Source organism: Chiloscyllium punctatum, chromosome 3 (genome assembly GCF_047496795.1).
Source record: "Chiloscyllium punctatum isolate Juve2018m chromosome 3, sChiPun1.3, whole genome shotgun sequence".
NCBI lineage: Eukaryota > Metazoa > Chordata > Chondrichthyes > Orectolobiformes > Hemiscylliidae > Chiloscyllium > Chiloscyllium punctatum.
This window is the reverse complement of record NC_092741.1, coordinates 108,020,166-108,046,545: the sequence shown is the minus strand read 5'-3', so window position 1 is coordinate 108,046,545 and position 26,380 is coordinate 108,020,166. Positions and strand designations below refer to the sequence as shown.

Here is a 26,380-nt window from a genome sequence, read left to right as displayed (position 1 = left end):
AAAGACAATTGTTGCAAGCAAATCTGTTCAGGGATATGTTTTTCTCTCATCACCACTGAAATAATGTCACAATGGCTGGTATTCCATCACCCAGTCACCCTTTATTTACACATGCATAGTCCATGACACTAACCCAACTTGCATGGAGCCAATCCCTAAAGTGAGCAGAACCTCTGACGCTCCTGTTTAGTTTTTTTTTCAAAGGGACTCAGCAGTGGTGCTTATATATATTTTTAGATCACCCATGGCTGTATGTATTTGTATAGTGACATGGTAAAAAAGACTGCTCAAACTTTATTCTATATTTTCCACCAGCACCTTCCTGTTTATATCTGTCAGTCAGGGCTCCTTGATTAGGTCAGGTTAACAGCTCCAATCAGGGACCCTGATCTTCAATGAGACCCACTTGGCTGACCTTGTTATAATCACTACACAGAGATGTTCCTGAAAGCAGTCACCCAGTCTGTATTTGATCTTGAGATAACATTGTGAGCAGTGAATGCAGTGGACTAGATTGAAAGAAGTACAATTAAAATGCTGCTTCACCTGGAATGTGTTTTGGTCTTGAACAGTGAATGGAAAAGAGATGAATGGGCAAATGTTACATCATCTGCAATTGCAAGGGAAAGTACCATGGATGGGGTGAAGAGGTGCTCGGAGTGACGGAGAGTGGGTCAAGGTGCTGCAGCAGGATCACTCCCTCCAGAGTGCTGGCACGTGTTTATTGGTGGAATTGTGTTTGAGGTGATGGAAATGATGGAGGATGATTCTTTTCTATATGAAGGCTGGTGTAGTGAATGCAGAGAAGGGAACTCCATTGTTGTTCTAAGAGGGTGGAGAAGAAGTGATGGCAGACTTGCAGGAAATGGGTCAGAAAACCAGATTCTTGTAAAGATGTATTTAAAATGGAGCTTGTGTCAGACAGTTTCAGAGAGGTTCACAGCCACAGAGATCTTCTTCCTGGCTACTAAATGCATAGCTACATTTAGATGTACTTACTAGGGAATGGACAGAGTAGTCAGTGATAGTGAGATTTGAGAAGATTTGTAGCTCAGGTTGAGGTTTTGGATGCAGGTTTACTCACTGAGCAGGAAGGTTCACTTCCAGATGTTTCATTACCCTACTGGGTAACATCTTCAGTGGACCTCAGGCGAAGCAATACTGAAAATTCCTGCTTTCTATTTATAAGTTTGGGTTTCTTTGGGTTGGTGATGTCATTTCCTGTGGTGATGCTATTTTCTGTGGTGAAGTCACTTCCTGTTCCTTTTCTCAGGGGGTGGGAAGTGGGGTCTAACTTGATTTGTTTGTTAATAGAGTTCCGGTTGGAATGCCATTTTTCTAGGAATTCTCGTGCGCGTCTTTGTTTGGCTTGTCCTAGGATGGATGTATTGTCCCAGTTGAAGTGGTGTCCTTACTTATCTGTATGTGAGGATACTAGTGAGAGAGAGTCATGTTTTTTTTGTGGCTAGTTGGTGTTCATGGATCCTGATGGCTAGTTTTCTGCCTGTTTGTCCAATGTAGTGTTTGTTACAGTTCTTGCACAGTATTTTGTAAATGACATTAGTTTTGCTCATTGTCAGTAGAGGGTCTTTCAAGTTCATTAGTTGCTGTTTTAGTGTATTGGTGGGTTTGTGGGCTACCATGATGCCAAGGGGTCTGAGTAGTCTGGCAGTCATTTCCAAGATGTCTTTGATGTAGGGGAGAGTGGCTAGGGTTTCTGGACGTGTTTTGTCTGCTTGTTTGGGTTTGTTGCTGTGAAATCGGTGGACTGTGTTCACTGGGTACCCATTCTTTTTGAATACATAGTATAGGTGATTTTCCACTGCTCTGCGTAGTTCCTCTGTGCTGCAGTGTGTGTTGGCTCGTTGAAATAATGTTCTAATGCAGCTTCGTTTGTGGGTGTTGGGATGATTGCTTCTGTAGTTCAATATTTGGTCAGTATGTGTTTTTTCCTGTAGATCTACAGGACTATAGTCTTTCTTTTATCTATTCAGGTACAAGCCTGATTAGCTTCTGAGCCACAGCCGACCCCATGAAAATGATCTTCTGTGTACACAGTGAGTGACAATCTGTGAGCAAGTGGACTTACTGTAATTTTCCAATGCCATAAAGCTATCTATTTACCTTCCTTGAATCTCAATGGGAAAAATCTGCAGGAAAAATTATCAGGGAAAATCTAGTGTGCATGTAAAAGAAGGAAAACTCATTTTGCATTCAGGTCTGATTTAAGACCTGCTGGGAAATATTCTCCAACTGCAGCCCCATCCCAAGATGTATTATGCCACTCTACAGTTATTCATAGAAACACTGCAGTCCCTTCACTTTAGCAATTTTATGATTTATTATTTTCCATTTCTTCTTATCCTAGCTCTGGATATATGTTGATTGCCAGTCATGTGAATTGATCAGAAGGGAAACAGGGATTTGGTTTTAATAAGTGAAGGAGAGGAAGTGTGATAGCTTCTGTGTGTCACACAGAATTAAAGAGGGCACACAAAATGTCTGCAATACACTAATTGCTTATGCCAGTTAAAGATGCAGAGGTGTAACTTTGCAGGGACGAAGGATATTTATAACTGTTGCAAATATGCTCACTTGAACAAGGGGTAGCCATTATCCTAAGCACGTTTCTCAATCCTGAAGTGCTTGATGAAGCTTAAAATTGCTGTTGAAATGGAACTACTGTGTAGTAATTAGCTACCATGTACAGCAAGCGCCTAATGGACTTTAGGCAAAGCATATTTCTGTTTTCAGCATCATTATGTTTTGATCATGTTTTTCATTATCTGTATTATTAAAACTGCATCACCTTCTTGTTATTTACAATATTATGATGCATAAATGACTGCCACAGGTCTTACAGAATTAAAATATGATACAACGGAGAAGGAGAACATTCAATTAGTCCCACTCCCCTGCACTTTCTAGACAGTCTGGCAAATATTGCTTATTCAAACATTCATCCAATTCCCTTTTGAAAGCTGTGATTGAATCTTTTTCTAGCAAACTTTCAAACAGTGCATACCAGATCATAATAGCTCATTGGATCAAAGAATCTCCCATCTCTTCTCTTATAGTTCTTTTATCATTTATCTTAAAACCTATGCCCTCTGATTACCAATTCTCCCAGGCTCACACTCAATTTAATTATCTTGCAATGTGCAATTATTGGGGCCAAGCAGGAAAGAATGGGAGTGACTGGGTTGCTCCATATAGAAACAGCAAGTTGATGGGATGAACTGCTACCTTCTGCGCTATTAATGACTCGATGGATGAAATTTCATACAGGTGTAATTTGTGGCAGACCAGCAACTGAAGTCTGGTGTCGGTGGACTATCTGGATGTTGGGAATATTGTGTACCATCTTTTATGCTTTTGGCAAGCAACAAGGTGGCTTTCTAGACAGCGGTTAGTTGCTAATTGAAGGGGATTGTTGCTTGGTAAATAGCTTCTTGCAGCACAGCTCACCTTATTAATAATCAGCTTTCTAGCTTGCCAAGTACACCAAACAAGCTAGATATTGAGAATTCCTGACATGGAAACCAGACCAGGCACCTGATGACTTCAGCTCATTGCTGGAAGCAAAGAGCCTCTGCATTAGACACCAGGCACTGACTATTTAGGGCACACTGCATGGGCACTGACCACATGTACTCTATGTCCACAGACATTGGCATCTGAACCCTCATGACATATCTCCAACTCCACTTACAGAACTCTTATGCATTTCACTGCTGCACTTGGACCTGCACCAACAGCTATCATTATAATGCTGCAGCAAGGACACTGTATTCAGGGACACACATAAAACTCATGGACTGGACTCGGCTGAATTCCTAAGATACTCACTCACTGTCATAAAGCTCGCTTACTCTGAGCCTGCCGAGATGCTAACAGCATCTCTGCCTTGCCTTGGCATTTTGCACTTTTTCCTCTCAGTGAGAGATTCCAGGTCAACAGCACAGCTGTCTTGCCGTGTCATTTAGCATGGAGACAGGCCTAGGAAGCTTGCATTGGTTGTCAGCAGGTTTTAGTCAAGCTGAGGAATATATCCTTTGCTCAGGGGATCCTGACACAGTGAGTCAAGGGTAGTCCAGAGCTTGCATACATCAGTTAGCCTCTTGGGACATTCAGAGTCAGGATCCTTTCATCATAATGGATGAGAAGCCAAATATTGGGCAGCCACTGTTTTGACACTTCCTGTCCTAATATGTGTTATGTTCCTCCTGGAATGAGAGAGAGGGAGGAATTCAGGGAGATGAATGTGAGTGGCACAGATATAATGTTTGTTTTTTTTTAGTATGCTTACTGGGATGCAATAAATTTAAAAAGGTATAGGGAATACCACATGAGGTCTGTCATCCCACGGACACAAGACATTTGTGGTCTTTTATTTGATAATACACCCTCATCTGATCAATAAGATCAGTGGTTGTCTCGTCTGCGATGCCACCAGCTGACACTTATTGTCCTGGCTCACGTAAGGAGACTTTGATAAAATACTGAATTCTGGGCTCAAGGACAGGAAAATGTATCTATGTGTATTTTAACTGTCATCTTTACTTAGTTAGTCTTCGTAGATTGAGAGTTAAAATTCCATTACACATGGGATGTCGAAGGAACACTTCGACACAAATGTCACCAACACATTCGGTGTTCAGTCTAGTTTTGTCTGATCACTCCAGGTGGATGTTAACAATTGGACAAACTGCTTAGGAAGAGCAGTGTGTCCAGCATGTATTCTGTGTGGCATTCCTTTGCCAGCCAAAACAGCTTTGCGTACAGGTTCTTGAGATTTACAGTCATTTTATTCAAATTGATGGCAAAGACCTTTAGAACATCTCTGGAACATGAAAAGTTAAAATCTCAAATCTCCCTTTTAGAAACATAATTGCAGCTTGTTGGGTTGAGATTTTAAAAAAACAAGTTGAATGTTTATAAGTTCAGATCATAGATGTGAGGTTGGCCTTTGAGGTGCAAGGCTCTTGTTCCCAGTGAATGCTGCATCAAGGAGCCAGTGCACTGCCCAGACCCTGCCATTTATTGCGCACAATGAGTTTGCTCCAAAAATGCAGCTCCTGTGCTTAAAGAACAAGAGCCAGACCCACTGCCACAAGCAAACAATACAAATATTGTTTGCTGTGGGCGGCACGGTGGCACAGTGGTTAGCACTGCTGCCTCACAGCGCCTGAGACCCGGGTTCAATTCCCGCCTCAGGCGACCGACTGTGTGGAGTTTGCACGTTCTCCCCGTGTCTGCGTGGGTTTCCTCCGGGTGCTCCGGTTTCCTCCCACAGTCCAAAGATGTGCAGGCCAGGTGAATTGGCCATGCTAAACTGCCCATAGTGTTAGGTAAGGGGTAAATCTAAAATGTAGATGTAGGGGTATGGGTGGGTTACACTTCGGCGGGGCGGTGTGGACTTGTTGGGCTGAAGGGCCTGTTTCCACACTGTAAGTAATCTAATCTAATCTAATCTAATCTAAAATATCATGGCAAGAGTTAAATTGTCCCCTCTTTGCCATCACTACAACTGCCAAGACTTCATTGCAAAGATCAGCAATTCTCACTGTGTTGCACAGATTCATTTATTGAAAGCCCTGCCCATCTCCATGAATAAACTCACTGAAGTGAAAATCTAGATGATTTAATTTGATGTCTGGCTCATTAAAACTTTCACACCCTCTCTGACAACTAATAATTTATTTCCGACCAGATTGACTTGCATTGTGCTAGCTGCCAATCCACAAGCAACTGTTTCCTCTGGACCACATAATGATTTCCAGCAACATGAATACTAGGGCTGATTGAACAGAAAATGACAGAGCAACATGTGTCGGATTGTTATAAATACTTGCTTATCCACAGTTGTTGCTAAGGGAATAACATGCTTAACAACACGAGCTGAAGGGAAAAAGCTACTTTATAAACTCTTCACAGAAAAGCCAAGGGTACAATCTTGCTGAAGTACCGGGGGCCTGATTGGTTTGCTATAACGTTGGTGAGAGACCCATCAAACTACAATCCAATCACTCAGTGGCCAGGACCCCAGCAGCCTAACTAGGGTATCAAGACTCCCAAGATAGTCCCATCTAACCAGAATTACCAATCTTTTGGAGGTAGGATGGTGGTGAGTGTTCAGATACAGCACCAACCTGTTTAAAAAAGTGCCCTTCCCAGTCTCAAGCTTGGCATCAGTGACAGCACAAGACACTGCCTATGGTCTCTGCCCAGCAATACACTTTTGAAATTCAGAAAGCTTTCTTCATTAAGTGTCACGTCTATGAACTCACACATCTAGATATCCTCCCTGTTTCAACAAAGAATGTCAACTGAGAATCAAATGTGTGTAAAGCAAAAGGCACCAACTCGGGGTGCCATGGTGGCACAGTGGTTAGCACTGCTGCCTCACAGCGCCAGAGACCCGGGTTCAATTCCCGCCTCAGGCAACTGTCTGCGTGGAGTTTGCACATTCTCCCTGTGTCTGTGTGGGTTTCCTCCGGGTGCTCCGGTTTCCTCCCACAGTCCAAAAAAAAATGTGCAGGTTAGGTGAATTGGCCACGTGAAATTGCCCATAGTGTTAGGTAAAAGGGGTAAACGTAGGGGAATGGGTCTGGGTGGGTTGCTCTTCGGAGGGTCGGTGTGGACTTGTTAGGGCAAAGGGCCTGTTTCCACACTGTTAAGTAAGTAATCTTAAAAAAAAACTCAATAACGAAATCAGCAATGAGACAGTAGATTTGACAGAAGGGTTCAAAATCAGAGAGGCCTTTGATAAAATAAATAAGATAAAACTGTTTCTGATAGCAGAAGATTCAGTAACCAGATGATATCAATTTTGGCTGATTAGCAAGAGAATAATAGATGAAGCATTTATTTATTTGACTCAAAGTTGCTGTCATCTGAAAGGATAGTGGAGAGCAGATTGACTTGTAACTTGTCAAAAGGCATTAGGAAGGGAAAAAATATAATTATTGGTTGATGGTGCAAGTAGTTGGGAGTAATATGAGCATCAAGTAACTGGCTCTGGCAAGATGGACGGATTGACATATGTCAGTGCTACCTCATTCTCTAATTCCAAAGCTTTATAAATTGGAGGTTGAATATGAAGATATGCATGATGGGGAGCTAAATGCATGATGGGGATTCCTGATAAGCTGGATATTCACAAAGAATGCTGCAGAGGAAATCAGGAACTTCGAGTCCATTTCACCTGGAAGAATCGGAGAGGCCACAAACAGCTTTGCAAACCGCCCAAATTCTCCTTAACTGAAACTTAGAAAGAATACTTTTGATTTTGTGGTCCTGACAACAAAATGAAAATTGATGTTGGTAATTCAGGTAGTCAAATTATTTTCTCAATTACCAAAATATAATATTTGCAGTATAACTTATTAAAGGAAGTGAAAGAATTTTGGCAGGATAGGGAATGGGTGAGAGGGAGACCAATTAGTTCAATTGGCACGAAGGCTGATTTGTCATTAATAGTAATATCACCAGTATGTTGCTCAATCCCTTTCAAGATAATGTAAACTTGAAACATAGAATCCTTTAGTGCTGAAAGAGGCCATTCAGCCAATCAAATCTGCACCAATTCTCTGTAGAGCATCCTACCTAGATCCAATCCCCTACACTATCCCTGTAACCCTACATTTACTATAGCTAGGTAAAAACAATGACTGCAGATGCTGAAAACCAAATGCTTTTATTCCTGATGAAGGGCTTTTGCCCGAAACGTCGATTTCGCTGCTCGTTGGATGCTGCCTGAACTGCTGTGCTCTTCCAGCACCACTAATCCAGTATTTACTATAGCTAACCCACCTAGCCTGCACATGATGGGAGAATTTAGCATAGCTAATCCACCTAACCTACCTATCGTTGAACTGTATGAGGAAATCGGAGCACCTGGAAAAAGCCCACGCAGACACAAGGAGAACATGTAAACACCTCACAGACAGTCACCCTAGGCTGAAATCAAATACAGGTCCCCTGTGCTGGGAGTCAGCAGTGCTAATCACTGAGCTACCTACCTCCTGCCCCTGTCCCATAGTAAACTCATTGTTTCAGCTGCGGTTCGGCACTGCTTGAATAATCATGGATGATTTTTCAGAATTACAGTGCTATTGTAGTTCAGAAAAAGACCATTCAACCCATCATATTTACACTAGCTCTTTGAGTGTATTGACTTGGTGCTCAACTGTTGCCTTTTTCCCATCAGGTTGCACTTTATTTCTATTTAAGTTATCATCCATTACCTTCTTGAATATCAAGGAGGAGGAGAAGAATAATTTCAGGTCCGAGAAGAATAATTTGCCAAGCTAACTTTGTGAAAGTTTTGATGAAAGGTCATTGTTCTGAAACATGACTTAATTTAGCTATCCCAGGATGCTTCATGTCTAACAGAAAATACTGGAAATGCTTGGTATCCTGGGCTAGCTAAATTAAATCACTTTTCAGAACAATGCCCTTTAATCAGAACTGAAGATCATAGAATCCATATAATGCAGTAAGAGATCATTTGATCCATCAAGTCTGCATTGATCCTCCAAAGACCATCCCACCCAGACTCAGCATCCACCCTATTTATCATGGTTAACCCACCTAACCTACACATCTCTTAATATTATGAAGCAGTTTAGCATGACCAATTTACCTAACCTGCACATCTTTGGACTGTGTCAGAATGTGCAAGCTCATCACAGGCAGTCACCCAAGACTGGAATTGAACCCAGGTCCTTGTCTCAAAATGTAAGAGCTGCTGCAGGTTTCAAACAATTCTCGAGATGGGAATTGGAGGAGTAGTGTGGGAGCAGGAACAGAAACAAGCAGTGTGTTTGGAGAAGATAGAACTGGGAAAAGCAGATACACCATCGACAACTGTCTTTTGAAAATAAACTAATGGGGGCAGTGGTTATGATCTGAAATTATGGAACTTAGTACAGTATTGAGTCAGTAAGGCTGCAATCAAAAGATGAGTTCCTTGAGCTTTATTTCAGATTTATTTTGTAATTCATTCGTGAGTTATAGATTTCACCAGTAAGTTTGACCATGCTTATGGCCCTGGAGAAGGTGATAGTGAGCTGCCTTCTTGAACTGCTACAGTCCTTTAGGAGGAGACACATCCATAGGCTTTAAGGAAGGGACTTCCGGGGTTTTAACTCAGCAACAGTGAAGAATTGACAATATAATTCATATGTACCAATGCAAAAGGAGCAGAAAAAGATCATTTGGCTCCTTGAGCCTGCTCCTCCATTCAATAAGATCATTGCTGACCTGTTTGTGTTTAGAATTACGCAATCCCATCCATAAGTCCTAAGTCAGGATAGTGTGTAACATGGAGAGAAACTGAGATATAATGTTTCTGAATAGGATGTCAATGTGCCTATTTGGGAAAATGTCTCCTCTTGTGGGTGATCGAAGATCCTAGATCTACAACAGATCCTCAAACATCATTTGGTATGTAGGTCTGATCAGAAATTACTGCACCAGCTGTCAAAGCTGGGAACACCTGAAGCTTTAGCATAGTTAGACCCTACCCTCTTCTACACAATGACATTTTTGGGTGGGTTGATGCTGAACACTTGAAAGATTAGTCACAATGCAAAATGAATCTGTGGTCCCTCGACTTACCAATGGTATGTCAGGGAAAGATGGATAGACCTATATTTTCAGAACTATTTTTAAAGCTGTCCAGTCAGCAAATGTCCAGATTTGGTAGAAATCCGGTTGTTCTAATTTATAACCCAGCAATATTCAGCTAAAATATTCAAAGAAAAACATGAACAGTAATAATTATTTTAAAATATGTTTTGACTAAAATAAATGCTCTTTCAATTTAAGAAGATCTCGATTTGTCTTCTGAATATGCATATTAACAGACATAGTGTTAATTTGCAATGACAAAATGCTTTTCAATAATAACTCTCGTGAAACTGCATGATGGCTCAGTGGTCAGCACTGCTGCCTCACAGCACCAGGGACCCAGGTCCAATTTCAGCCTAGGGTGTTGTCTGTGTGGAGTTTGTACATTCTCCCCATGTCTGCAAGAGTTTCCTCCTGGTGGTCTGCTTTCCTTCCACAGTCCAAAAAGGTCCAGGCTGGGCGGATTGGCCACGCAAAATAGCCCATAATGTCCAGGGGTGTGTACGTTGGGTGGATTAGCCATGGGAAATGCAGGGTGAGTTGGGTGGGATGAGCTTTGGATGTCAAGTCACAAGTGTGGTGCTGGAAAAGCACAGCAGGTCAGGCAGCATCCGAGGAGCAGGAGAATCAACAATGTCAACTCAATGGGCCAAATGTAGCCCGCACTGTGGGGATTCTATGATTCAGTCCTGTGTTTTTGGATTTTTTCCAGTTTTAATCTTTCATGATATTCACAGTGAAATTAAAGGCTGAACGCACAGTTTCAAAGTGAAACACCCAACCATCTCAAAGCTGGGATGAATTTGGGACTCTTTCAATGCAATCTAATCTATTTATTTAACAAAATAGGAGCTGACATTTAGGTAAACGTGAGCTGCTGCATTTTGGAAAGGCAAATCAGGATTCTTACAGTTAATAGTAAGGTCCTGGAGAGTGTTGCTGAACAAAGAAACCTTGGAGCGCAGGTTCATAATTCCTTGAAAGTGAAGTCCCCCTGTAGTCAAGACAGCAAACAAGGCATTTGGTATGCTTTCCTTTATGTGCATTGGATACAGGAGTTCAGAGGTTATGTTGTAGCTATTCAGGACATTGATTAGGTAAAAACAAGGACTGCAGATGCTGGAAACCAGAGTCTAGACTAGAGTGGTGCTGTGGAAAAGCACAGCAGGTCAGGCAGCAACCGAGGAGTAGGAAAAATCGACGTTTCGGGCAAAAGCCCTTCATCAGGAATAGATGCAGGGTGCCTGCAGAGTGGAGAGATAAATGAGAGGGGGGTGGGGGTGGGGAGAAAGTAGCATAGAGACTCCCCACCCCACCCCACTCTCATTTATCGCTCCACTCTGCAGGCACCCTGCTTCTATTCCTGATGAAGGGCTTTTGCCCGAAACGTCGATTTTCCTGCTCCTCTGATGCTGCCTGACCTGCTGTGCTTTTCCAGCACTATTCTAATCAGGACATTGATTAACCCACTTTTAGAATATTGTATGCATTTATGGTCTCCCTGCTATAGGAAGGATGTTGTGAAACTTGAAAGAGTTCAGAAAAGATTTATAAGGATGTTGGCAGGGTTGGAGGGTTTGAGTTATAGGAAGAGTTTGAATAGGTAGGAGCTATTTTCCCTGAGCATCAAAAGCTGAGGGGTGACCTTATAGAGGTTTATAAAATCATAGGGTATGGACAGAGAAAATAGACAAGGCCTTTTCCCTGAGGTGAGGGAATCTAAAACTAGAGTTCATAGGTTTAACATGAGAGGGGAAAGATTTAGAAGTGTTTTAAGGGGCAAAGTTTTCACACAGACTGTGATGCCTATATGAAATCAGCTGCCAGAGACAGTGATAGAGGCTAATACAATTACAACTTTTAAATGGCATCCGGATGGGTATATGAATAGGAAGGAGTTAGAGGGATATGGGCAAAATGCTGGCAAATGGGACTAGATTAGTTTAGGATATCTGGTCGGCATGGGTGAGTTGGACTGAAGGGTCTGTTTTCGTGCTGTCCATCTGTATGACTGTATGACTCATCATTGTACCTTGACAACCAATCGTAAAATCCCCTACTGTCAACATACTGGGGCTTACCATTGACCAAAAACTGAACTGGGAGCACTAGCAACATAAACATTGTGCCTGCAAGAGCAGGTCAGAGGCTAAGAATCCTGTAACAATTAACTCCCTCCTGACTCCCCAAAGCCTGACTACTACCAACAAGGCACAAATCAGGCATATGTTGGAACACTTGCTTGGATAAAGGCAGCTCCAACAACACTTAAAAAGATTCATATTATCCAGGACAAAGCAGTCTGCTAGACTGACATCACATCCATAAGACAACAAATGCTACAGATCACAGCAGGTCAGACAGCATCCATGGAGAGAGAGCAAGCTAACATTTCGAGTCGAGACGATTCTCCATCAGAGCTGAGATAAAGTTTGGAGGGGACAGCATTTATGTTATAGTTTTGCAGCGGCAGGGGTGGAGTGGGTATAAGGTGCCAGTGAAGAAAAGATGTTGATCGTTCAGCTTAAGTGATCGGAATGTGAGAATGGCAGAACAATGCTGTGCCTCCTGCCAGCTAAACAAAAACAGAAGAAATGTTAACAATTTAAAGGTGTTGAACTCAATATTAAGTCCAGAAGGCTGTAAAGTTCCTCGTCTGAAGGTGAGATGTGATTCACTGGGACACTGAAGGAAGATCAAGGAAAGGAAGGGAAATGTCAGAAATGGATGAAGTGAAAGTTATAGAGGGGTAGCAGTTGGACGCAAAATGTATGAAGTTTTTGCAGTCCTGTGTGGGCCAACCTATCAACTGTGTTTCTGCCCTTGCCCCTTCCATCACTCACAACAGAGTGATCATGTCCCCCTTGTCCTCACTTTTCATCCAACTAGCCTCAGCATTCAAAGATCATTCACCATCATTTCAGACAACTTCAGCAGAGCACCACCAACAAACATACCTTCCCCTCAATTCCTTGTCTGCATTTTGCAGGTAGTGTTCCCTCTGGGACACTCTCGTCCATCCCACAACTACCAACACCAAGCCTCTCTCCATGGCACCTTCCCATGTAAATGCAGAAGGTGCAACACCTGCCCCTTCACCTCATCTCTGCTCACCATCCAAGGTCCTAAACAGTCTTTCCAGGTGAAGCAGTATTTCACCTGTACCTCCTTTTATTTTGTGTATTGTATTTGCTGCACTGACTGTGGTCAACTCTATATTGGAGAAACCAAACACAGACTGGGTGACTGCTTTGCAGAACACCTCCAGTATGGGTGCAAGAAGGACCTCAACCTTCCTGTAGCAATTATTTTAACACAGTGTTCTGCTCACATGCCCGCATGTCTGTCCTCGGCATGCTACAGTGTTCCAGTGAATTACACTGTAAACCAGAGGAACAACATCTCATCTTCAGACTAGGTACTTTATAGCCCTCTTGTCTCCATATTGAGTTCAACGTCTTTAAATTGTGAATATTTCTTCCCTTTCTTTGAGCTTGCTATCATGTCCTCCCCTTCCTCCCGGTCCCACTTACTGTCCTTTCAAGTCTGGCAGGCAACACACCATTGTTCTGTCATTCTCACATTCTGATCCCTTAAACTGGCACCCTAGACCCAACCACTCCAGCACCTACCATCCCCCATCCCTTCACCTATGGCCCCCATCAGAAAACTATCCCATAAATGCTGTCCCTCCCACACTTTAAATTACTCTTCATCAGAGCTGAAGTAGACTTGACTCATCTAGACATTAGCTTGCTGTTTCTCCACAGGTGCTGTCTGACTCATTGTGATCTCCAGCGTTTGTTGTCTTCAGTACAGATTCCAGCATCTACAGTAATTTGTTCCTATCACATCCATAGACATTATCTCCATATCAATGGTCATTAGCAACAGTGTGTACTGTCTACAAAGTACATTGCAGAAATTTGCCAAAGATCCTTGGATAACCCACCCTCCAAATCCACTATCACTATCATCTAGAAAGATAAGATTGATTCCTGAAATACACAGGTTGACTTATGAGAATAGGTTGGACATGCTGACCATGTTTCCATTGACATTCAGAAGAGTATGTCATGACTTTATTGAAGTGTTCAAGATTCTGAATGGTCTTCATAAGATATACAGGACAAGGATATTTCCTCTTGTAGGTGAGACCTGGACAAGAGGCCATTATTAACATTAGGGGTTACCTTTTCCAGACTGAGAGAAATAGAATTTCTTTCTGAGAGTTACACAACTTTGGAACTCTTTGTCTTCAGAGGACAATGGAGATGGGGGTCAATGAATATTTTTTAAGTGAATGTAGGTAGATTTTTGTTAGGTGAGGGAATTAAAGATTACCAGACATAGATGGAAATGTGGAATTCCAAACACAAGTAGATTGACAAAGTTGTTATTGAATGGCAGAGCAGGCTCAAGAGGCCAAGAAACGTCAATTTTCCTGCTCCTCAGATGCTGCCTGACCTGCTGTGCTTTTCCAGCACCACTCTAAACTTGACTCTAATCTCCAGCATCTTCAATACCCACCTCCACCTAGTCAAGAGGCCACCAGGCTACTTCTGCTCTTAATTTGTATGTTCGTACACATTTATGAAGCAAGATTCCTCATGGTACAGTGCAAAAACTGGGGATGCTACAATTGGGGAAGGCCATGAAGGATTTGAAAACAGGAGTGCACATTGAAATCAAGATGTATGGAAGCTATGATAGGTCAGTAAGTAGGTGGATGATGGGTGAACAGAACTTATTGCAAACTGAAGTCCAGGCAGCAGTATTTCTGAGTAGTGCCAGAGAGTGCAAGTTGGGAGGCTAGACATGAGAGAATTAAGATCATCAAGTCTGGAGATAATAAAGGCATAATGAGGGCTTCAGAAGCAGCTGAGCTGAGGCAGGAGTGAAGACTGAAAATAACATGGAGGTCACAGAATTGGAGGAGATTGCAGAAATGTGAAGCAGCTGAGATCGAAAAATGATTCGAAAACCAGGATGATGCCTTAAATTATATGCAACATTATTCATTTCTGACTGATGCTTTTTAATCCTATTGTTTTTATCATGTCTGTACTCCTTTCCAAGAATTATTCTTGACTCTTCAATTGTATTTTCTCTTGCTTTTTAAATGCACCCACAGAAATTACACCATTGTGAATTCAAAAGTCATAGCTGTGACAGTGAGACCAAAACCGAAAATTGCAGAATCTGTACTGGAAATTGAACTTGCTCACTTGGTAAATGTAAGTACTTCTTTCCTTGCTGCAGACTATTCCAGGGATATTAACCTTGAATTAACTGATTGTCCTCAGAGCTCAGAGCTCAGGGCCAACCTGTGATTTCCACTCAAGAAACAGAGTCTCATACAGGGCAGTATTAAGTGGAGGATTAAGTGCAATAGAGAGTACTTCTTGATCATGAATTCAATTTTCCCTGTGGCAGCCTATCCATCCTGCAAAACCATTGCTAATATAATTTCAGCTCATTCATTGTCATGTTAAACAAAGTGCCGTTAAGATAACAAGCTCCCTCAGGCAATAAGGGCAGCTTACATACTGTAACAATAATAATTAATTTTCAAAAATGTTTTATTTTACTATGACCCATTTCTGCCCTTACATATGGAAAACAGATAGCCTTTTAAAAATGTGTGATTTGATTGGATGTAGTCATTCCTCTGCCCCTCCTCCCTGTTCAAACCTAGCATCATTGTGTGTCATTTCCTGGATCTAGCTCCCTCTCCACATGCTGTCAAGACATTCCTTTCAGGGCTTGTGAACATTGTACCCTCAGGATTCATCTCTATCCATCATGGCTTTGTCATCTCGAACATGTTCTAAGGTTCCTTCTTTGTGACCTATCCTCATTTTGCAAACATGGGATGAGCTTCTATTGATGTTTTGATGAGTATCAACTTCCTCTCCCATCACATCCTTTCCAATGGTGGTTGTAATTCGGTTCAAAATCCATTTTCACACCAAATCACAGATGTCGCAGAGTTTTCTTTGAATAAGCATTGCACGAATAATGCCAGAATGTTGCTCCTAATATCCTCGGCACCAGGCATCTTCATCTGATTGAACTTGATGATGTTTCTTAACTACTGTACCTTCCTCACTGTGAATTCAGTCATCAGGCTAATTCTAGCTCAAAAATGTTGCTTACCTATCCACCTCCCTCACCTCAAACTCCCCTCACCATTGTTCCAAGAAAGTACACTTTCTCCCACACTTCCTGCTCCAATCTCGCCAACTCCATCTGAAGCAAAGTCGAGAATGATCTCAAAGTTCATACCTGCACAGCCTGTTTTGACCTTGTGGCAAACATCCCATATCCCCTGTCCTCATTCACATTCACTGACCACACTCTTCTATGTACCTGGCATCAACATGTTCTTGTTCTGACCAGTCTGCCTCCATCTCATCTGCCACTGATCAAATGGTCTCCAGCCACTCAGCCCCCTTTCTCTCCCAGGAAACCCTGTCCCAAATTGCTCTCTATCTCATAAAACAGCTGCCTCAGAATTTGCCCCTTCAACTTTCCCTTTAGCCAGTTGTCCAAACCTCTTTCCTGCTCTTACATAGTTGCCACAGTTGCTCTTGCAAAGCAACTTTTTAGGGATTAGTATGCTTTATGATGGGTGCTCTGTAAATGAAGAAAATTGTTGCATGTCAGGAACAAAAATAAAATGTTATTATAATCTGGAAAGATGTTTGAATTATGAGATGTTCTTTCACTTGGTGCTGTTGGCTAATTACGGGTTGTAAGATTAATCACAAGAAAATTACAAGAACTCAGTTCAGTTATTTCAATAACAAAGGGCTTATGATTTGAATGTCTAAGAATGCTGTTAGGCTCTCAAAGAGTTAATTCATCATTTAAGAACTGGGCGTGCAAATTGACATCTGTTGTTCTCTTTTACTTTCACTTTTAATGACATAACATGCCATAGCTCACTGCACTTTATAGTGAAACAATATTTCAGAAGAATCTTGTTATTTGATTGCGACTTTGATTCTTTTTGATGAGAAAAAGAAATTGCTCTTAAAACCCATCTGGATCACTAACAGCCTTCAGAGAAGGTTTACTACTATCCCTACTGATGAAACTTGCACTTAATTACACCCCACACGATATGGGTTTACATTTCAAGTACAGGTAGAAATTATGCAGTGATGGCAGAACCATTAGGAATATTTATATGCAGGGGGATCTGGATATGAAGGTCCACAGGTCACTGAAGTTGGCAATGCAGGTAGATAAGATAGTAAAAGGCCTAGAGCATACTTGCCCTCATTGGAAGGGACATTGAGTATAAGGATAGACAAATTATGCTACAGCTTTGTAGAATGTTAGTTAGGCCATACGTGGAATATTGTGTACAGTTCTGGTCACCACGCTGCCAGAAGGATGTGGATGATTTAGAGATAGTACAGAAAAGATTTACCAGGATGATGCTTGGTATGGGGGATTTTAGCTATGAAGGAAGGTTGGATAGACTAGCTATGTTTTTACTGGAACACAGGAGGTTGAGGGGTGACCTGATAGAGGTTCATAAGATTGTGAATGGCATGGAAAGAGTGTAAAGTATGAGGCTTTTTTCCCCAGGGTGATTGGGTCAATATCGAGGAGATGCAAGTTCAAGGTATGATGGGGCGTGTTTGAAAGAGGGGCATGTGTGAGGCAAATTTTTCACACAAAGAATAGTGAGTGTCTGAAATGCAGTGCCAGAGGAAGTCCAGGAAGCAGACACAATAGCAGCATTTAAGAATTTCCTGGACCAATACATGAATGGGAGGGGAATGGAGGGATACGGATCCTGTAAGTGAAGACAGTTTTAGTATGGAAGGACGAACTATGTAAGTGCAAGCGTGAAGGGCCAAAGACCCGATTCCTGTGCTGTATTGTTCTTTGTTCTTTTGTCCTATTTAAGGAGAAGCTCTCCCAGAACTAACATCTGTTCAATCAATGGCAGATAAACTGGTTATATTCCATTCCAGATAAGGATTCTGGCTGCAACTGAACAACATTCTAAATTGTATACCCAAGTTTTTCTTCAGCATTTTCTAGATGGACTTGCATGGTTATAAACGTAACGGGGTTAAAATCTGCCTTGGTTCATGCTCCAAAGTGGGCTTCTGTCATCGGTTCCAAACCATACTCAGTCCCCTTACCTACAATAGAATGAATAGTACTGACAAGAAGGACATATTGCCCAAGACTTCCATCTGGACAAATTCAATAATGCCAAATTTCAAATGATCACAGGAGGTTATACTGCAAGTACACAATTTATACCAGTTATGGTCAAAGCAAAACCATAGAGAATGTGGTCACATCATTGATGGCTGATACGACAACTGCTATTTTTCGCCCATTCATTTGAAGCAAGCAGGACCAGAACCATCTTCTCAGTGCACCTCTTGCAGCCTTGTCAATAGCCGTGTTGTCCATTTTTTATACCAAACAATTAAAACAAGAGAGAAGGCATCTTTGTCAGTAGTATTGACGTGACTTCACAACAGTTTTAAAAGATTATAGGGAAGGATTGTTAGCTTTTTTTCCCCCAGCAGGGAATTTGCTGGTGAAACAAAATTCCAGAATTGTTGTGGTGCAGAAGGAGATTATTAGCCTCATTATGCCTGCACCACTACCCAAATGAGTTTCATGACCTTGTCAGTCTTCTGCTTCTTTTGCCATATCCTTGCCTAATATTTCTATTGAAATGATCATCCAATATCCTCTTGAATGATTCAATTGAACCTGTCTTCACCCTATTTCCAGGCAATGGATCCCAAACAGATACTTTCTCATGCATGAGCTGATCAACAACAAAAAAAAGAGTATTTACTGACAAGTGTTTTTATTTTGTCCAGGGTACTGAAAATCCTTATTGTGCTCTCTGGGATTTCAGCAAAACGTAAGTCCTGACCCTATTGCTAATTCTTCATTACTTATGGCAGCAATGATCTCCTGAACTTTTTTTTTGAATAGTTGTCAGGGTATGTGTGTGTGGGGAGGGTTAAGTTGGCCAAATCTTTTCCTTTTTTTTTCATTATTTGTTCTCATCCTCCAGGAGATTACTTGGCCTTTGCATTGGTAGGGTAGACTGAGTGGGTAGTGTGTGCCTGACAATGGACAAAGCAATGCTATTGTGTGGAACATGGTCTACTTGCACTTATCCTTGTTCTCATGTTCATTTTTATCAACAAAGCTGCAATGATTAAAAACCTGTTATACTTGGAAATGAATGTACTGGTTGTGTTGGAACTCTGTTTTGAAGTGTACAAGATTGGTTGGACCAGTATGGATCATTTGCAAGTTTTATTGCTTTTTCTCCTTCAGCAAAACTCAAGTGCTAGAACTCTGTTATAAAGTAGATGGCAGATGGAGCACCTCAAATCCACAACACTGAAAACTTTTGGTGTCCAAATGGTGGTGTCCTGCTTAATTGTATAACATTTTTTAAAAATAACGTAGCTGGACAATTCAGTAAACAGTATGTTGGGGCGAATGTGTCACCAGACTCAATAGTGGTTTCATGTGTCGCTCTGCCCCATGGTCCAAGTGACAGTTTATCATGCCCAACCCAGCTTGACCCAACCTAGCTACCATCTGAACGACAGGACTTGGAATTTGGAAACATCTGGAATCCAACCTGATCTCAGTCCCGGATTTCAGGTCCTATGCCTATACTGTAATGTGTACTGTGGGGTTCTATTTATGCAGTGGATTTTCAGGAGCAAATATTACAAATTCAACTATGGAGGGAAAATCCCACAAGTCCATTTCATTTCCCAGGTCAAATCTCCACAGTGTACCTGCAAATTTGCAAGATCTATCCTTAAATATGCATTCAAAGAATATTGTTTTCATGATGTTGCAAAACAGTTAAACTGCAAAGGTCTTTTGTAAATTGCTCTGTGTGTATATTTGTGAAGACATTTGTGCACCTTTTTATCATCAGACTTCTAACTATAGGGAAATAGTGTAAAAGAAATACTAACAAAATTGACTTCAACGAATAGCAATGTATAATGGGCAGCCATTTCAATATCAATAAATTTACACTATTATACACAGATAAAATTAGTCCCAGTATCAACAGATCAGAACCTGAAATTAAAGGAGCTTGCCCAGTCAGTGCTGGTTTAACACATGAATCTCTGGGTCATTTTAGCATCAGCATCAAGCAACCTGTTTGTTATAATAATTCTTACATAAGTTATCAGAATGCAGATTTGATTAGAGCATAATGTGACTGTTAGGAGATTATTCAAAGCAAGGCTAAAGCTTTATCTAAAAGAAATCTGAAAGAATGCTAAATATTTAGAGCCAAATGAATAAATGATTATGGACTTTGTGATATTTATGTAGTTTCCTAATCTTAAAGAAACATTCTCTGTTGTATTTCCACATTTGTTATGTTGAGAGCCTGCTCTGTTTTGAGCACAAGGAAATTGTGGAGGAACCATTGTTCAGGATAAGTATTTTTTATAGGATCGAAGAATTGCAAAGGGAAGAATGTTGGAAGCGTAAAGCTAAAAATGCAGAATGATCCTTACGTGTGTGATGTGATATTTTCATTTTCAATGACTTCCCTCTGAAAATGGCAGCACTGACCATAAACATGTTTATACAAATTTAAAAAGTTTCTTTATTTTATTTTGAAAGAACAGCATTTTTCATCATTGTCTCTGACATGGCAAACAAATGTAAATGAAGCACAGATTGAGGAGCTGGGAGGGGAGATTCTGACCAAGTTTCCAACTACATTAAAACAACCTGCACAGGAGCTAACACACTCCCTTCCCAAACAGCATCCAGAGTCACCTGTTCCCTTTGGAATGGAATCAGTCTAGATTTGGAAAACTAGCTCCAGAAATTTTCTATAAAGATGCTATGGCATGTCCATTCCATACACTATTATTCATTGGTGTTTGAATACAATGATCATTCTCAATGATTCATCCAGAGTGGTTCATGCATGCTTGAATTTGATAGCTTTTGACACTTGCAGAAGTTGCCAGTAATTGACTAGAATGCCTATAAATATTCTCTAGCTCTCAAAAATATGAATACGTTACTAGTCACAGGGTGATGTCACTTTTGTCCATTTGGTATTTTATTTTTGTCATATTTATTAATGTTGATAAATCTAAGCTAAATCTAAAATCGTGTTTCACACGAAAAAAGCTTTCTTCAAAAGTAGTTATTCACCAATGTGCTGGAGATAGAGTGCAATATTGGATCATAAATCATGGTAGATCTTATCCACGCACAATAAGTCTGCTAATTATAGATTTTAGCCAAACTTCAAAATGCTTCCTTACAGAGGGATCTGGGTGATCTCATGCATAAATAGCAGTAAGTTAGTATGCAAGTATGGCAGGTAATAAGGAGGGCAAGTTGAATTTTGGCATTTATTGCGAAGGATTGGAGTATAAAAGTAGAGAAGTTGTGTTGCAACTGTATAAGTGTTGCAACTACATAAACATCACAAAGTCCATAATTATTTATTCACTAATAGCTCTAAATATTTAGCATTCTTGCAGATTTCTTTTAGGTAAAGCTTCAGCTTTGCTTTGAATCATCTCCTAACAGTCACATTAATAGCCTCTACACTCTAATCAAATCGATTGGATCTGAAGTACTACATGTAATTTTGGTCCTTCACTTGAAGGATGTAATTGAATTAGAGACAGTTCAGCTAACATTCATGAGATTGATTTCAAAGATGTCAGGCTTGTTTTATGAGGAGAGTTTTGGAGATTGAGCAGTTTAGGCCTGTACTCACAGCAGATTAGAAGAGTAAGAGGAGATCAAATTGAGTATATAAGACAAGAAATGAAATTGACAAAGTAGACAGTGTGCAAATGTTTCCCATTGTGAGGAAATCTAGAATGAGATGTCATAGTTTTAGGCTAATGAGTGGCAGGCCTAAAACAGAGGTATGGAGGAGTTACTTCCCTCAAAGGATCATGAATCTGTGGAATTCACTACCCCAAAGTGGATGCCAGAGCTAGACAGATTTTAATTCATGACAGGTTAGATGGAAATGGGTAGAAAAGTGGAGTTGAGGCCAAGATGCGATAAATCAGGATTGTATTAATTGGCGGAGAAAGCTTGAGGGGCTAAACTGTCTACTCACATTCCTAGTTCTTAAGTGCCTATGATTTATAGAGTTGTAGAGTCATACAACATAGAAAGAGATCCTTCGGTACAACTCGTGTGCATCAACCAGACATCCTAATTTGATCTGTTCCAATTTGCTAGCATTTGGCCCAGATCTCTCAAAACCCTTCCTAATCAAATACCCAACCAGATATCTATTAAATGACGTAATTGTAGCTGTCTCCACCACTTCCTTAGGCTACTCATTCTATTCATGCACCACCCTCTGTGAAAATGTTATCCATAAACCTAAGGCCTCTAGTTTGGAATCCCTGACACTCAGAAAAGACCATTGACCTACTTCAGGGCATTTCTTCATAGAAACATAACTCTGAGATCTGTTGAAGAATCCATTGGAAAAATACTCTGCACTTTATTCCTCTTTAATGGGATGTGACTTCCATTGTCTTTGCTGTTGACGTTGGAAAGATTCCAGGAACTTCACCAGGTGTATTTTGGGCAGTGAGTGGAACAGCATGCTATTGCATCCTTGGCAATGCAAAGAGGAAAATAGTCAATTTTCCTGTTGATGTTGGGTAGAGTCTCTCATTAGATAGTCTATGTTCAGCATAAAGTGTGGAAAACTGTGTCGTTTCTACTCAGTACTTTGTCAGTTCTCCTCATGTAGTTACATGGTTCTCAGATCAAATAAAAGGAGCACAGCTAATATTGTGGTGAAGGTGGGCAAATGGCTGACAACCTAGCCATTACCTCAAGGGTTCAAAGGTCCTAGTGCCATATGTAGAGGACAAATAGGCAACTATTCCATTCAAGGAAGAGGTATATCACCTTGGCTTAGGGAGCGTCTGACTGCAATGAAACATTTTTAATTTCAAATACTCATTTTGTTTTATCAATACACAAAGCCAGACTACATATGTGCACACTTCAGTTCAGGACCTGTTTCAGCTCCTTACTGTTCCTTAACATACCCTTTTTTGTTCACCTGGCTGCAGAAAATCTCTTGCCATTCCAAGGACACTTAGCTTTAAAGGAGAAATTCTTAAAGGTGCAGTCTGGTTACCTGAATGTCAGAGCCCTCATAGGTCCATGGCTGACAGACTTGCCCTCAATCTTCCTGTTACACTATGAGATAGCACCTGATGAAGGAGCCGTGCTCCGAAGGCTAGTGTGCTTCCAATTATTCCTGTAGGACTATAACCTGGTGTCAAGTGTTTTTGCAACTGTTTAATCCAACCCAGCCCTTCCACATAAGTATTAGATAATTTTCAATGAAAATCCAGAAATGGACTATAATGTGGAAGAAATTTGTCAGCAGCAGAAAGGAAAGGGACAAGTTTATGTGGCAAGGTGATCTCAGTCTGCCCTCAAATTTTAAGTTGAAAATCACACAACACCAGGTTATAGTCCAACAGGTTTAATTGGAAGCACACTAGCTTTCGGAGTGATGTTCCTTCATCAGGGGAAGTGTTCCCCAACTGGGAGGGAACCCTCCTGTCTGTTGATTGTTGTGCGGTGCCCATTCATCTGTTGTTGTAGCCTTTGCTCGGTTTCCCCAATGTACCATGCCTCCGGGCATCCTTGTCTGCAACGTATAAGATAGACAACGTTGGCTGAGTCACATGAGTACCTGCCATGTACAAGGTGTACAAGCACAACAATCAACAGACAGGAGGGTTCCCTCCCAGTTGGGGAACACTTCAGTGGTCCAGGACATTCAGCCTCGGGTAACCATCCTCCAAGGTGGACTTCAGGACAGGCAGCAGAGGAAAGTGGCTGAGCAGAGACTGATAGCTAAGTTCGGTACCCATAGGGAGGGCCTCAACTGGGACCTTGGGTTCATGTCACATTACAGGTGATCACCATTGCACGACACACACACACACTCTCACATACGCATGGACACAGGTACACACAGACGTGTACACAGACACCCACACACACCCTTACAGACACACACACTCCCACACTCACACATGCACCCCCTCACAGACTTAAGACACTCTGCACTCACTACACATACACACACACTTTCTCACACTCACAACCCCCACCCCAGACAGCCACACACACATAGACAGACAAAGACCCACATGCACACATATATTATGTGTGGTGAATTTGTACTTGCAGAGTTACATTGCACTTTTCTCAAGAACTGCATACATTCATGTAGAACTCTGAGCTCAAAAACTGCATGAATTTATGTAAAACTCTGTTATCTTACTTTTTAGATTAGAATCAATCTAAACATCAGGTCATGGACAGAGAACACAGGGGGCTAACACCTTCAACATATTGTCTAGCTATCACCATTATTAACAGCTAATCCGAGAATGCAACTTTAAAAAAAAAGAGTTTTGTGATTTACACATGAAAGAAGTGAAACTATCACTGTATTCTAACAGATGAAAGGCTTAACAGACAATCAATTTTTCAATGTATAATTTCAGTTACATCACACTGCAAATTTTTGCTATAAATTCTGTGTTACGATCGAGCCCTCCACAATCACCTGATGAAGGAGTGTCGCTCCGAAAGCTAGTGTGCATCCAATTAAACCTGTTGGACTGTAACCTGGTGTTGTGTGATTTTTAACTTTGTACACCCCAGTCCAACACCGGCATTTCCAAATCAGGTCTCAAATTTTAAGCCATCTTTTTCTGTCAGGTGTTGCCCCAGTTTTATTTCCAGGAATCCCCACTGCAATGATATTCAACTTCTCGCGACCAGTGAGCAGTTCGTTCAGGAAAAGACTCGAAATCTTTAAACACTATAGTGTTAAAATCACTCGCTGGAAAATTACTGAATGCATAATTGAATGCAGTAATGTGAATGTGAACAACTCTGTTTAAAAGGATGTCTGTAAGCAATCATAGACATATTAATAAGCCCATGAATTCATTCTATTCATGAATGTGTTAACAAAGATTTAAATTAATGTATTAATATCAAATTCCTCAGTTTGTTCTGTTAATGAAAACGGTAATCACTGACTGATTGCTTCTTCAGCTCCTGAACAACTTTACAGATGGTTGTAATTGATCCTACACAGGTTGATTTCAATGCAGTCGTGTGCTGAACAGCTTGTCTAATGTCCACATCAAGATTTTAAACCATATGGTAGAGAAATTCATCAGAGGAGTATGCACATTGCTTGGACATGGGATATACTGTGCAGACGCAAGACAGTCAGCCCCACTAATCATTTCTGATGCTCATGCTCAATTTGAGTCTCCCTCTCTCACCTTTCCTCATCTAAAAATACCATTGTAACCAAAACTTCCTCCACCATTACTTGTTTAACTTGTTAAACATACATTGTTGTGGTGAATTCCATCTTATTAACGTAAAGAAATTTCTCCTAAATTTTCTAATGGATTTCTTTGGGCCTAACTTATATTAATAACATCTCTTTATATTCTTGCCCCATAATGATAAACACTTTCCCCGTATCCACTTAGTCAAAATCTTTCAACAGTTTAGACGAGCGAGCTCAAAGTCATCCGAATGTGTGTTTTTGTATCATCATGTTTATTCAGTTAGCCCCTCAGCATTCTTTTTTCAAAGAAACATTTGAGAGAAAACTTTGGGTGCTAAACAAATTTTTTGAAGTCAAAAAGTAAAAGCAATGTACAGCATGGAAACAGACCCTTCGGTCCAACCCGTCCATGCCGATCAAATATCCCAACCCAATCTAGTCCTACCTGTCAGCACCTGGCCCATATCTTTCCAAACCCTTCCTATTGATATACCCACCCAGATGCCTTTTAAATTTGCATTTGTATGAGCCTCCACCAATTCGTCTGGCAGCTCATTCCATTCACGTACCACCCTCTGAGTGAAAAGGTTGCCCCTTAGGTCCCTTTTATATCTTTCCCTTCTCACCCTAAACCTATGCCTTCTAGGTCTGGACTTTCCTAGTCCAGGGAAAAGACTTTGTCTATTTATCCTATCCATGCCCTTCATGATTTTATAAACCTGTATAAGGTCACCCCTCAGCTTCCGATGCTCCAGAGAAAACACGCCTAGCTTATTCAACCTGTCCCAATAGCTCAAACCTCCAACCCTGACAACATCCTTGTAAATCATTTCTGAACCCTTTCAAGTTTCACAACATCCTTCCCATAGGAAGGAGACCAGAATTGCACACAATATTGCAAAAGTGGTCTTACCAATGTCCTGTGCAGCCACAACATGACCTATCAATTCCTGTAGGTAAAAACAATGACTGCAGATGCTGAAAACCAAATACTGGATAAGTGGTGCTAGAAGAGCACAGCAGTTCAGGCAGCATCCAACGAGCAGCGAAATTGACGTTTCGGGCAAAAGCCCTTCATCAGGATGAAGGGCCTTTGCCTGAAACGTCGATTTTGCTGTTTGTTGGATGCTGCCTGAACTGCTGTGCTCTTCCAGCACCACTAATCCACTATCAATTCCTGTACTCTGACCAATAAAGGAAAGCACACAAAACGCCACCTTCACCAACCTATCTACCTGTGACTCCACTTTTGAAGAGCTATGAATCTACATTCAAAGGTCTTTTTGTTCAGAAACACTCTCTAGGATCTTATCATTAAGTGTATTAGTCCTGCTACGATTTGCTTTCCCAAAA

General features: G+C 41.1%; 1 protein-coding gene across 18 annotated transcripts in view; it reads left to right on the top strand.

Moving 5' to 3' along the window:
• adgrb3 (adhesion G protein-coupled receptor B3) overlaps positions 1-26,380 on the top strand; it is an 838,641-nt gene that overhangs the window by 509,682 nt on the left and 302,579 nt on the right. For all 18 annotated transcript variants that reach the window (XM_072558131.1, XM_072558228.1, XM_072558211.1 and 15 more), the window contains 2 exons: positions 14,771-14,873; positions 18,507-18,550. In XM_072558131.1, the coding sequence (XP_072414232.1) occupies positions 14,771-14,873; positions 18,507-18,550 (147 nt within the window). The remainder of the gene's footprint in view (positions 1-14,770; positions 14,874-18,506; positions 18,551-26,380) is intronic.